Here is an 11,884-nt window from a genome sequence, read left to right as displayed (position 1 = left end):
CTAGAATAAGAGAGAAGTCCACAAGTTCCAGTAACACTGAGAATGGACTGTGTGTGAGAGGAAAATTAGTTACACCTATTCCCTTGCAACCCTCTCTCTCCATGTTCGGCCAAAACAGCCAATTGCCACACACATTCGGGTCACACTGAGACCAAAAAATGGTGTATATATAAGCCATATGGTGAGAGAGTATTAGAGTGTCTTGGTTTTAATGGTGGTTTTGAATGGGCCAAACCTTTAGCAAGTAAAAGATTGGGCCGTTTTTAATATGAGAACTAAAATTGCAAACTCATCAAATTAAAGGTTGTCTATAATTAAATAAAAATTCATACTAGGTGCACTAAAAAGATCCAATATTAACAATGTGGTGATCGCTATCTATTATTGTGTCACTAAAATACACTTCAACTAATCCATGTTTTATTAAAAAAATAAAACAATGACTATGTTAGCCCACGACATAAAAAAACGCTAACACATTTGTCAACATTCATAACACTGATGTGAAATGGATCCAGAGCTTAGAGTTTGCTGTAATGTTTACCAAACAATGAATGCCGTCCTTCAGCAATAATCTCCCCTGTAGTTTTGTTCCTTATAACAACGACTGTTCCGAAGTAACCACCTCTCTGTCCTAAAGCCCTTGAGGTAATTTCTAACTCATCCTGCAATTCGCCATATAGGGAGATCAATTGCAAAAGAAAATCTCAAGCCAAAGGCTGCGAAAATGCTCTCAATGTGAACTTAAAGCCTTATTATTTTACTTTTTTGAGTTTTTTCTCTTCCAAGTTCCAACAGTAGAAAAGCCAATAGGATTGCCAAATTATTCAATTTGTCCTTCATTTTCAAAGGTAGAATACTTGAGAATTGAATGTCAGCACCTAGGAACCATATTCTAAACCAAAATTTTAATTTTTAAGAACATGCTTAAAGGTTGAGATTGTGTCTAGTGCATCAGTACACTTGACATGTTAGGATATGGTCACGTGTCCAATTTTGGACATGTTTCCATATCTTAAAATGTTCAATTTTGGACACGGGTACGTATCTTAGTGTGTTTAGTAAACTGATGCACTGGATACAAGCCATTTCCATGTTTAAATGCATATTTGAGGCAATGTATATGTTGGCTCATTAACATTGTTATTGTCTGGTTCTCTCCCGATTGTTCATCAAATTGTAATAAAGCTAGAGATTGTTTTATGACAACACATGTACAGTCTAATTAAAAGACATATAAATCAACCAAATACATGTTAAACACTTGAAGATGTTTTAAAATGAAGGCTAGCTTACATCAGGCCTCGCAGTTGAAAGAAATGAGATCGATATGTCCACTGAAACATTAAAGGGGAGACCCTCTACATGAACTACACAACCGCCAGCTATATCTACAATATTTGCAATTGCACCTGAAGCCAACTTTCCGGTCCTATCCTGCAAATACCAATCCCATATAAATTTTTTTCCATTTTTTATTGATTTTTTTTTTTTTTGAGAAATTTTTTATTGATTCTGATCATTTAAAAGGGTAAAAAAAATGTTTAATTACCATTTTAGTCTCTAGCATATGAGTTTAGTAAATGTTTAGTCCCTAAGCTTGTGGTATTATGTCAAACTAACCTCAACTGTTAAATTGTAGAAGAAATATATTGACGTGACTAATAGTAATATTAATTTTGATTCAACATGGAATGTCATGTGGTCTTAATTTTTAAAATAAAATAATAATAATAATAATAAAACATCAAATGACATGTGGCATTTATATATATATATATATATATATATTTTTAGAAAATGAAAACCTATTTAAAATAACTCACTGAAATTAGGATCTCAAATCCCTAATCCTAGCTCCATCAAGACCACAAAACAACACTTTAAATTTCTTCCATCCTAAGACCTTAGTTTCATTTCTTTCCCTCTCTTTGTATCGATTTATCTTGTCGAGTAACAATTAATAGAGGAAAGAAGAAATTGCTCATCCAATGGTTTTTTTTGTAACATCTATAATCTATATTCAAACTCTCTGTTAGAATCTTGCTACATCATGTTTTCTTTAAATAATAGACTATATAATTTCATATACAAAGACAATAATAATATGTGCATAATTCTAGAATATATAGTTTCATGCATAAATAAAATCATAATAAATGTCTATTAATAATTAACACAATTATCAAATTCATATTTAGACCAAAAAAAAAAAAATCATATCATGTTAAACTTTTCAATGTATTACACATGTTACCAACTAGTAATTATAAAAAACAAAGTGTTAAAAAAAGTAGTCCAAGAAAAAGGTTTGGCTTCAACCACCAATAGGAAAATAATATGTATTCTATCTTATGTAATGCAAACAACACACTTGATTAGTTGGGTTAAGTGAGTCATGGACACATATGACAATAAGTAATGTCTACTTCTCATTGGTAGTTGGAGCCAAACTTTCTCTATCCAAGAAATGAAGGTCAAAATCAACAATAGGGAAAGCCAAAATTTGAAATGGCTCCAAAGAATAACAAGTACTTAAAATATCAACTATAAATCAAATTCATATTTGATATATGTGGCTGGGTAAAAATTCACAATGGTAAAATTCAAGAAAGCAAAAGCTTTAGGAACTTCAGTATGGATCCCCATTTGGTATCAACTAGAACAAAAAAAAAAAAAAATGACATGGATATTATTGTTTATCACGTTAGCTTTTATCATCCCCACCTAATGATATGGATCATTTTGAAATAATACCAAAATGTTATGGACTAAAAATATCACACATTTGAAATATTAGGGACCATTTTGACACATAACAAAAACATTAGGGATCAAAATAATAATTAAACAAAAACAAAACATTTGAAAGCCTATAGTTTATAAGGTATAACTAAACAATTCCTAATTGTTAAAAAAAAAAAAACAAAAAAACAAATATAAGTAACAAATTAAGTAGAACATCATTATGTTTGGAAAAAGTTTGGCTCTAAACTTATGTGGGTTTTAATAAAGGTTGATGGGTCAATATATTTGTTACTTCTTTTTTTTTTTTTTTTACTCCCAATTTAAATTGTTCATTTTGAAACTATATGCTTTAATTTGTTACCCGTAAAGTAAATTTTCACAAAATAAAAATCAGTAAAAGAAGTAGAATTTAGTCATTTACAGCCTCTATGTGAAATTGGGCCCAAATTTTGAGGGGTTAAAAACTATATTTTTTAGCAACTTTGTCTAACATAATAAACTGATTATTTGGTTAGCAAAAAAAGAAACAAATTGATTTTTTTTTTTTTTGAGAAAAAACTGATTATTTAAATAAAAGCAAAAAATGTAGAATGAAAGCGGTTCAGCAAAGTGAGTTGAGTTGAGAGATATGATATCTTACAGTGAGGCGAGGAGGGACCCTGAAAGTACAGGCCACGAAGCCGGGTTCGACCCGGTCAACCCGGATGCCTCTGAGGGCAAAGTCCTCGTAGAAACTGAATTCCTGGCCGACTTGGTGAGGATGGATGGTGAGTCGCGACACGCTCTCCGATTCTTCCGAACTCAGTTTTAGAAACTCCTTAGCCTTCTCCATCTTAATTTATTTGGTTTTTGTTTTGTTTTGTTTTCTGGGTTTCCAATTCCAAGCTCTCTTTTTCATTTCCTAGACTTCTCATTGGAACACCGCAATTAGAATATATAAGGGAATTGGGGTCCCAGCAATGATACACAAAATTCGACAGTTCTTTTGTTTTTGTCTCCGTAGACTTTCTGATCACGCGGGTCACTAACGTGAAAAATCTTTTTCTTGCCTTTATGGTCTCAACGTGTCCAATTTTGTTGACGGCTGAAATTGAAATTTTTTTTACTAAATTTTGATAGGTAAATATAAAAATCAGTTGAATAGTAGTTTGAAACTCGTAAATAGTATAAAATAAAAAAAATATAGTAAAACTTATAAAAAGTAATAAAAATAAACTAAAATTTTAATTTGTCCAAATTTAAGAAAAAAATGATAAATTTATGTAAAATTTACGCATAACTAGTTACAATCTATCAAGTAAAATAATTATCAAGTAAAATAATTAAAATGTGTTGCTAAAATTAGTCAAAAGTTATAGCAAAACAAGAAGAAATTGATATATCACTGTTACTTGACAGATAAATAATGAGGTTCTGTGACTCTTACCAGTACCACCAATTACTTAACATGAATGGACCTACAACTCCTAGACTTGAAGTCTAAGTTATTTATTAATTCCTCTAGTCATACCTCAAGTAGGAGTAGCAATTTCTATCTATCTCTATAAACCCCACCTATTACTCATCTAATTTTGATAAGTCATAACCAAATCTATTTAAATATTTAGGTTAAATGGGTAAAGATCCATTAGGTTATTTAATTATATGAGTCGTAATGGACAAACCCACTAAAACTCATCTAAAATTTAAATAAACATCATAAAATCTAAATTTCTAGAAAATGACCGAAATAACCCCAAAACTTAAAACCAAAATACCCCCATGAAACTTAAAAATAACCAAAATACCTTTGAAACCTTAAAATTACCAAAATACCCCCAAAACTTAAAAAATGACCAAAATACTCCTGAAACATTAAAATTACCAAAATACCCCCTTAACCTAAAAAATGACCGAAATACCCCCTAAAACCTATAAAATAATCAAAATACCTTAAAACTTTAAAATTACCAAAATATCCCTGAAACCTAAAAAATGACCAAAACACTCCCGAAATCTAATAAATGACCAAAATACCCTGAAAACCTAAATTACCAAAATATCCCATAAACCTAAAAGATGACTAGAATACCTCCGAAATCTATAAAATGACCAAAATACCCCTGAAACCTTAAAATTACCAAAATACCCCCAAAACCTAAAAAATTATTGAAATACCCCCAACAACTAAAAAATGACCAAAATACCCCTAAACCTTAAAAATGACCAAAATACCCCCCAAACCTAAAAATTACCAAAATACCCCCTAAACCTAAAAAAATGGCCGAAAAACTCCCAAATCTAAAAGATGACCAAAATACCTAAAAAATGACCGAAACACTCCCAAAACCTAATAAATGACCAAAATACCCTAAAAACCTAAAATTACCAAAATATCCCCTAAACCTAAAAGATGACCGGAATACCTCCAAAACCTATAAAATGACCAAAATACCCCAGAAAACTTAAAATTATCAAAATACCCCCAAAACCTATAAAATGACCAAAATACCCAAAAAAAAACTAAAAATGACCAAAATACCCCCAAACCTAAAAAATCAATAAAATACCCCTTAAACCTAAAAATTATCAAAATACCCCCTAAACCTAAAAAATGGTCAAAAAGCTCCTAAACCTTAAAAATGACCAAAATACCTCCGAAACCTAAAAATTACCAAAATACCCCCTAAACCTAAAAAATGATCGGAATACCCCCAAAACCTATAAAATGACTGAAATACTCCCGAAACCTAAAAAATGACCAAAATACCCCCCCCCAAAACCTAAAAATTACCAAAATACCACCTAAACTTATAAAATTACCAAAATATCCCCAAAATTTAAAAAAAAATTCAAAATACCTTTGAAATCTAGAAATCTATTGAAATAGCCCAAAAATCTAAAAATTACCAAAATACCTTTGAAACCAAAAAATTTTCCGAAATAGCCCAAAAATCTAAAAATGGCAGAAATAACCTTAGAATCTAAAAAATGACCAAAATAACCCTAAAACCTAAAAAATTACCGAAATTCCTTAGAAACCTATAAAATGACTGAAATACTCTTGGAAACTTTAATTTATCAAAAATATCCTCGAAACATCCAAAATACCCCAAACCTCTATTTAGGTCATTTTTAGGTTTTAGGGGTATTTTGATCATTTTTAGGTTTTGGGGATATTTTGTTCATATTTTAGGTTTAGGGGGCATTGTGATAATTTTATAGGTTTCGGGGGTATTTTAGTCATTTTTTAGGTTATGGGGTAATTTGGTAATTTTTTAGGTTTTGGAGGTATTTTGGTCATCTTTTAGATTTCAGTGGTATTTTGGTAATTTTTAGATTTTGGGAGTATTTCATTCATTTTTTAGGTTTAGGGGGGGTATTTTTTGTCATTTTTTAGGTTTATGGGGGTATTTTTTGTCATTTTTTAGGTTTATGGGGGTATTTTGGTAATTTTTTGGTTTCAAAGGTATTTCGGTCATTATTTAGGTTTAGGAGGTATTTGGGTAATTTTTAGGTTTCGGGGGTATTTCGATAATTTTTTTATCTTTTGGGGGTTCTTTGGTCATTTTAAAGGTTTTGAGGGTATTCTAGTCATTTTATAGGTTTCAGGGGCATTTCAGTCATTTTCTAAGTTTTAGGGTATTTTAGTTATTTTCTAAGTTTATGGGGTATTTTGGTAATTTTACAGGTTTCGGGGGTATTTCGGTCATTTTTTAGGTTTAGGGGGTATTTTGGTCATCTTTTAGGTTTATGAGATATTTTGGTAATTTTTAGATTTCGTGGGTATTTCAGTCATTTTTTTTATAAAGTTTTGGGGGTATTTTGGTTATTTTAAAGGTTTTGAGGGTATTCTGGTCATTTTGTAAGTTTCAATGGTATTTCAGTCATTTTTTAGGTAGGGTATTTCGGTCATTTTTTAGGTTTAGGGGGTATTTTGATAATTTTATGGGTTTCGGGGGGTATTTCAGTCATTTTGGAGGTTCCATGGATTTTGCTCCTTTTAGAGATTTTAGAGATATTTTGGTCAATTTAGTAGTTTTTGAGCATATTTGGTAATTTTAGAGATATCAAGGTATTTTGGTCATTTTAGAGGTTTCATGAGGTATTTTGCTCATTTTTAAGATTTTGGAGATATTTTGCTCATTTTAGAGATTTTGAGGATAATTTTGGATGTCCAAGGGTATATTGGTAATTTTGGAAGTGTAGGGGTATTTGGTAATTTTGGAGGTCAAGAGGGTATTCAAGTAGTTTTAGAGGTATTTGGGTCATATTAGGTTAAATGGGTGGGTTACTAATTAAATGGGTTGGGTTGATAATGGATAATTAATTTATATATAAATGGGTCATAAGTAGATAAATGGGTAATTAGTAATTACACACAAAACCCATTTATGACCCAACCCGCCCATTTGCCACCCCTAATCTTAAGCCAACCTGGTTGCTGCATATTTCGATACTAAAATTATTAATATAGAATGCTTCATTATGTATCCAAATTTTCTGTAATACTCATCTTACTCTATTTTATACTCTACAAATGAAAACATAACACTTGTCCAACTATTTAATAAATTTATACATTTTCTTATTTGCAGTAAGATTAAAATCATTCCTCAGCTCTCTTCTCTAGTCAATTATGTTGTCTCTTGCCATTCCATATACCATAGGGTTTGGCAATGATGGTTGGCCATGATTGGAGGTGTTGATGGTGTCAATGAAATTGACACTAGTAAGGGTGGGTGGTGGTGGTGGTGAAATTCACATAAATTTAACGTTTAATTAAATAGGTCGACATGTGTCATATTTTTATTTGTACCACATAAAGTGGAGCAAGAAAAATGGTACAGAAAATTTGGACTCACTTCATGACATCCTAATTTGTAGGTCTAATTTCTATTTTCTGATAGTCTAAGAAGCTTGAGAGTTGAGACAATAGTTATAAACCAGGCTTAGTCCAACATTTCATACCAATAAATCAATACCTAAACCAATTTGGTTGTTTAGCTGGACCATTTATGCAATTGAATCGATAAAACACAACTAGTCTTTTGCAACCCCTGCAATCCAAATAGGTTGTTCTTGTATCTTTACAAATGTAATCCCTCTATTGCTATATATGGAATCAAATATTCTAGCACTAAGAATTTATTATGATTGTGTTTGTATATGTAACTATATATTTTACTATTTGAAGAAAATATAATATACTAAGATTCTAATGGAGAGTTCAAATATAAAATAAAATTTCAGTTTAATTAAAAATATGTTAGAATAATGACATGTAAGAAATTTGAAAGACTTTAAAAACTTATGTAGTACCATATTATAAGGTCAACCAAAAGTCAAATGTATTTGATTGTATATGGGTTAAGTTCAAGTTACATCTGGTGTAACTTTATGCAATGTTACACCACTCAATATTTCTTAATTGGATATGAATTTTGACATATCTACCGTTAGATTACATTATTTTCATATATTCTCCATGCTTGCAAAATTTCAAGGTGATCAAAGATTGATAGTCATGTCATCAATCAATTGTTTAAATTCAAGTTTTTGTAGTTTAAAATAATACATAAAAGATGAGTTTATGAATCGAATGGTAAATTACATTTGATTGGCATGAAAATTGACATGCATGATAAGAACATATAAAATATGTAATTCAACAGTTGGATTTTCAAAATATGAATCCAATAATAAGTTATTGGATGATGTAACATTGCTTAGAGTTACAACAGGTGTAACTTGAACCCAACCCTATATATATATATATATATATATATATATATACTAGTCTCTGACTCTGAGCACGCGCTTACACACATACTTAGAGGCTCTTCTATTTTTTGGGTAAAGATTAATACTTTGCATTTATTATAATTTGAGATTTCTACTTTTTCCAATCACAAAAAAAATAAAATAAAATAAAATAAAATAAAACTAAGGGTTTAATGAATTTTTTTATAAAAAAAAAAAGTTGAAAAAAAGAGAGGACAAAAGAAAAAATTACATCATGATAAAGTAAAAAAAAAAAAAAAAAAGAATACGTGGGGTGAGTTTTGTAGATTGGAGGAGTTTTAAAACTAACAAAAGAGTAATCCTATTTTGTAAGAAGTTAGTGAGTAGAAGTAAAAATTTAAATCAACGTAAAAGTAGAAGTTTATTAGAAGTATGAAGACATTTCAACGTAGAAATAGGAATTTATTATTTTTTGTCAATTTACTATTTTAACTCCATTTTTAAGTCTTAGGTAGGAATATTTTTTACAGTAAAAAAAAGCAATAACTTACTTTCTTTTTCCAATTTACTACTTTAACCTCATTTTTAAGTTGTTGGTTAATTAATTTAGGGGTATTTTTGATAGAAAAAAAAAAAAAACAATAACTAACTTTTTGAATCCTCTTAATATATACATATATATATATTATATATATAGAGAGAGGAGAGAGAGAGAGAGAGAGAGAGAGAGAGAGGCTTCTCCCATTGAGGAAGAAAGAAGAGAATGACTATAGGGGTGTTGGCATAGTTAAATTTACTAAGTTTTTTTTTTTTTTTTTGGTTGAAAACAATTTACTAAGTTTTCAATTAACCGCATGACAAGCAGCGCCACAGAGGGATTACATTTGTAAAGATACAAGAACAAGTGCAAAGGGCAAATTTTCAAGTTCTAGTGGCAGTCATTGGTGCACAAAATAAAGAAAAGTGCATGGTGGTGATTTTAATTTAGAGGGTGTAATTTGCATTATACCCTTAAAATTTGTGATGGTTTATCCAAATTTTTTTATAAATAATTTGATAATTGTGAGGGGAGGATTTAAAGTTGTTTCTATTAAAAACAATATGAAGTGGAGTAACTTTTTTTTTTTTTTTCTTTTCTTACCTTTAAAAATAATAGTTTTCATTTAACCCATGATAATATCGTTTAAAAAAAAAATTATGATAATATGATTATAATGTGTGGCCTTTCAGCTAATCTGCCCCTCACGTGGGTCCAAAGTTGAATAATCCCCACACCCCACTTACGGATAAAAATATTTAAATTTTTAAATTTAAAGAACATGTCGGATTAAAATTTTTAAAAATTTAGGGACTAAAATGATATAGATGTTATATTTGAGAGGCAAAAATGTAACTTAAACTTTAGGGAAAAATAAAATATACTCTCAAAAGTTCAAAACATGATTAAATCATCGATGGGCCAGGTACCACAGTTTCTCATTCTCACTGTGGGACTGGGAGAGATATGGTTTTGTAGTTGGGATGCACATCAAATCATAACAACATAGACATCTCACCAAATTTTCTTTATATGAGTAACGAGTTTGCATATGTGCTTGTCCTTATACCACATTTTGTACAGGTGAGTTTTCATAATCTTGTCCTTGAAAATCTTCTATACACTTATCTGACTAAAATCTTAGTTTAAAGATACCGAAAAGAGGGATATGAACGTTGGACGTCTCTATTAGAAATATCAAAACATACTTAGTTAAGCGACAAGATTATTAATGAACTATTAGTTACTTTTGACATTTCTAAACTTTAGAAATTACAGCTGTTCTATTTTTGATCCTTTGCAGTTGGATGTGAAACTCATATTCGTAACTATTTTTCCCTTTTTTTTTTTTTTTTTTTTTTTCAATACAAGCTTGCTTAGTATGAGATGCACTGAAGCACTGCAGCACATGGTTGGGATCGAGGTCGATGTGAATTTCAATGAACATGACAAAGGGATTTTAGTTTTAGCGAGAGCAATAGTCCACCTATGGTGTCTTATTCTTCTCATTCGCACTTCAATGTCAATGAATCACAAAATCCAACAATGGGGCATTGGGTTATCTCTTTTTCATGTCATAACTCATAAGGCCAGCATAAATTTATAGTCTAGATATAGTGCAATAGAGTAATGCTCAGGATAACTTTCACCACAACTTGCTCATGTGACAAATTGTGAGTGGTGGAGTAAAAGTGGTGGGTCCACAACTCCATCACTCACAACTTAAAACGTGAGCAAGTTGTAGCAAAATTTGTGGTGAAAGTTATGTCCCTAGCAATACTCAGTCAATAATTAACAATTATATACTACATCAATCACACATTCAATAATAGTAAGTCTATTTATTGCTCTCTATAATTTTTGATATGCACATGTTGATAAAAAAACTTCATCAAAAATCTACAAAACCAAAGTGGATAAGAAAATCATTAAATTCTCTAGAATCACTAGTGTGGGGTCAAAAACACCCAAAAAGGGAACTGTGATGGAAGTAATTGATCCACACAACTAATTTCTAAAAGATGGGAAAAAATCCACAATGGGAAGATCAAACAGTAAGATAAAGATAGATGTAGACTGAATCAAGCTTTCATATATGAAGGAACAATGTTCTCGAGATACATGAGAAGGATTCAAAGGGTAAAAAACTCAGAAGAAAATCTCTCTTAACACTCTCTAGTTCTAGCTTAAACTTTCTCTCTCCTTCTTTTTGGACCCCCTCCCCTGTTGCTCCCTTCCTCCTTTTATAGCCACTTTCTCTCATCCTTTAGCTATCTAGCTCCTAGTTGGATTTGATGGATACTTGTCCCATCAAGATTTTACTCTGCCATTTATTGATCATAAAGGAAGACTTTTGGGGGTATTTCCACTGTTTAGATCAGTCATTCAGTATTCAATGTGGCTAACATTAGGTAAGGGGTCTCATTAATGCAGAGGTGATTGTTTTCTTGGGTTTTGCATTTTTTTCATCGTGCCCCTCAGGAGAAAGGTGGAAAGAAGATGGTCATATCTAAGGAAAGAAGCTGTTATCCAAGGTATCTTGATGACTTGGGGAAGAAGCTTTAAGGGGGTTACCTCGATTATGATCCCTGGAGGGTTACCATCCTAGATTTCCACGATTGTGAATTTAATTGATTTCTCTTGGTTAGTTTGACATTCCATCTGCAATCATACCTTGGGCTTGGCATACTCCTTGAGTTTACCTCTTGGGCTTTCCCCCTGGAGTTAGTCCTCCCCCGCCCCACCCAAAAAAAAAAACAAAAAAACAAAAACTAGCATAGATTTGTAACTAAATAAAGGAGTAGATAAAGCATTACACACCTTATTAGAAACTAGAATAAGAGAGAAGTCCACAAGTTCCAGTAACATTGAGAA

General features: G+C 31.0%; 1 protein-coding gene across 1 annotated transcript; it reads right to left on the bottom strand.

Annotated features, from left to right (window-relative positions):
* Positions 1–394: 394 nt before the first annotated feature.
* Positions 395–3,666, bottom strand: LOC115992118 (acyl-coenzyme A thioesterase 13-like). The gene is made up of 3 exons (XM_031116222.1): positions 3,389–3,666; positions 1,297–1,437; positions 395–665 (listed from the first exon to the last, which is right to left on the bottom strand). Exons 1-3 carry the CDS (start codon positions 3,578–3,580, stop codon positions 522–524), a joined length of 477 nt encoding a protein of 158 aa, XP_030972082.1. The 5' UTR covers positions 3,581–3,666; the 3' UTR covers positions 395–521.
* Between the last annotated feature and the right edge of the window lie 8,218 nt (positions 3,667–11,884).

This window comes from Quercus lobata, chromosome 1, assembly GCF_001633185.2.
Source record: "Quercus lobata isolate SW786 chromosome 1, ValleyOak3.0 Primary Assembly, whole genome shotgun sequence".
Lineage (NCBI taxonomy): Eukaryota > Viridiplantae > Streptophyta > Magnoliopsida > Fagales > Fagaceae > Quercus > Quercus lobata.
Note: the sequence above shows the minus strand (reverse complement) of the source record. Positions and strands in the feature narration are given on the sequence as shown.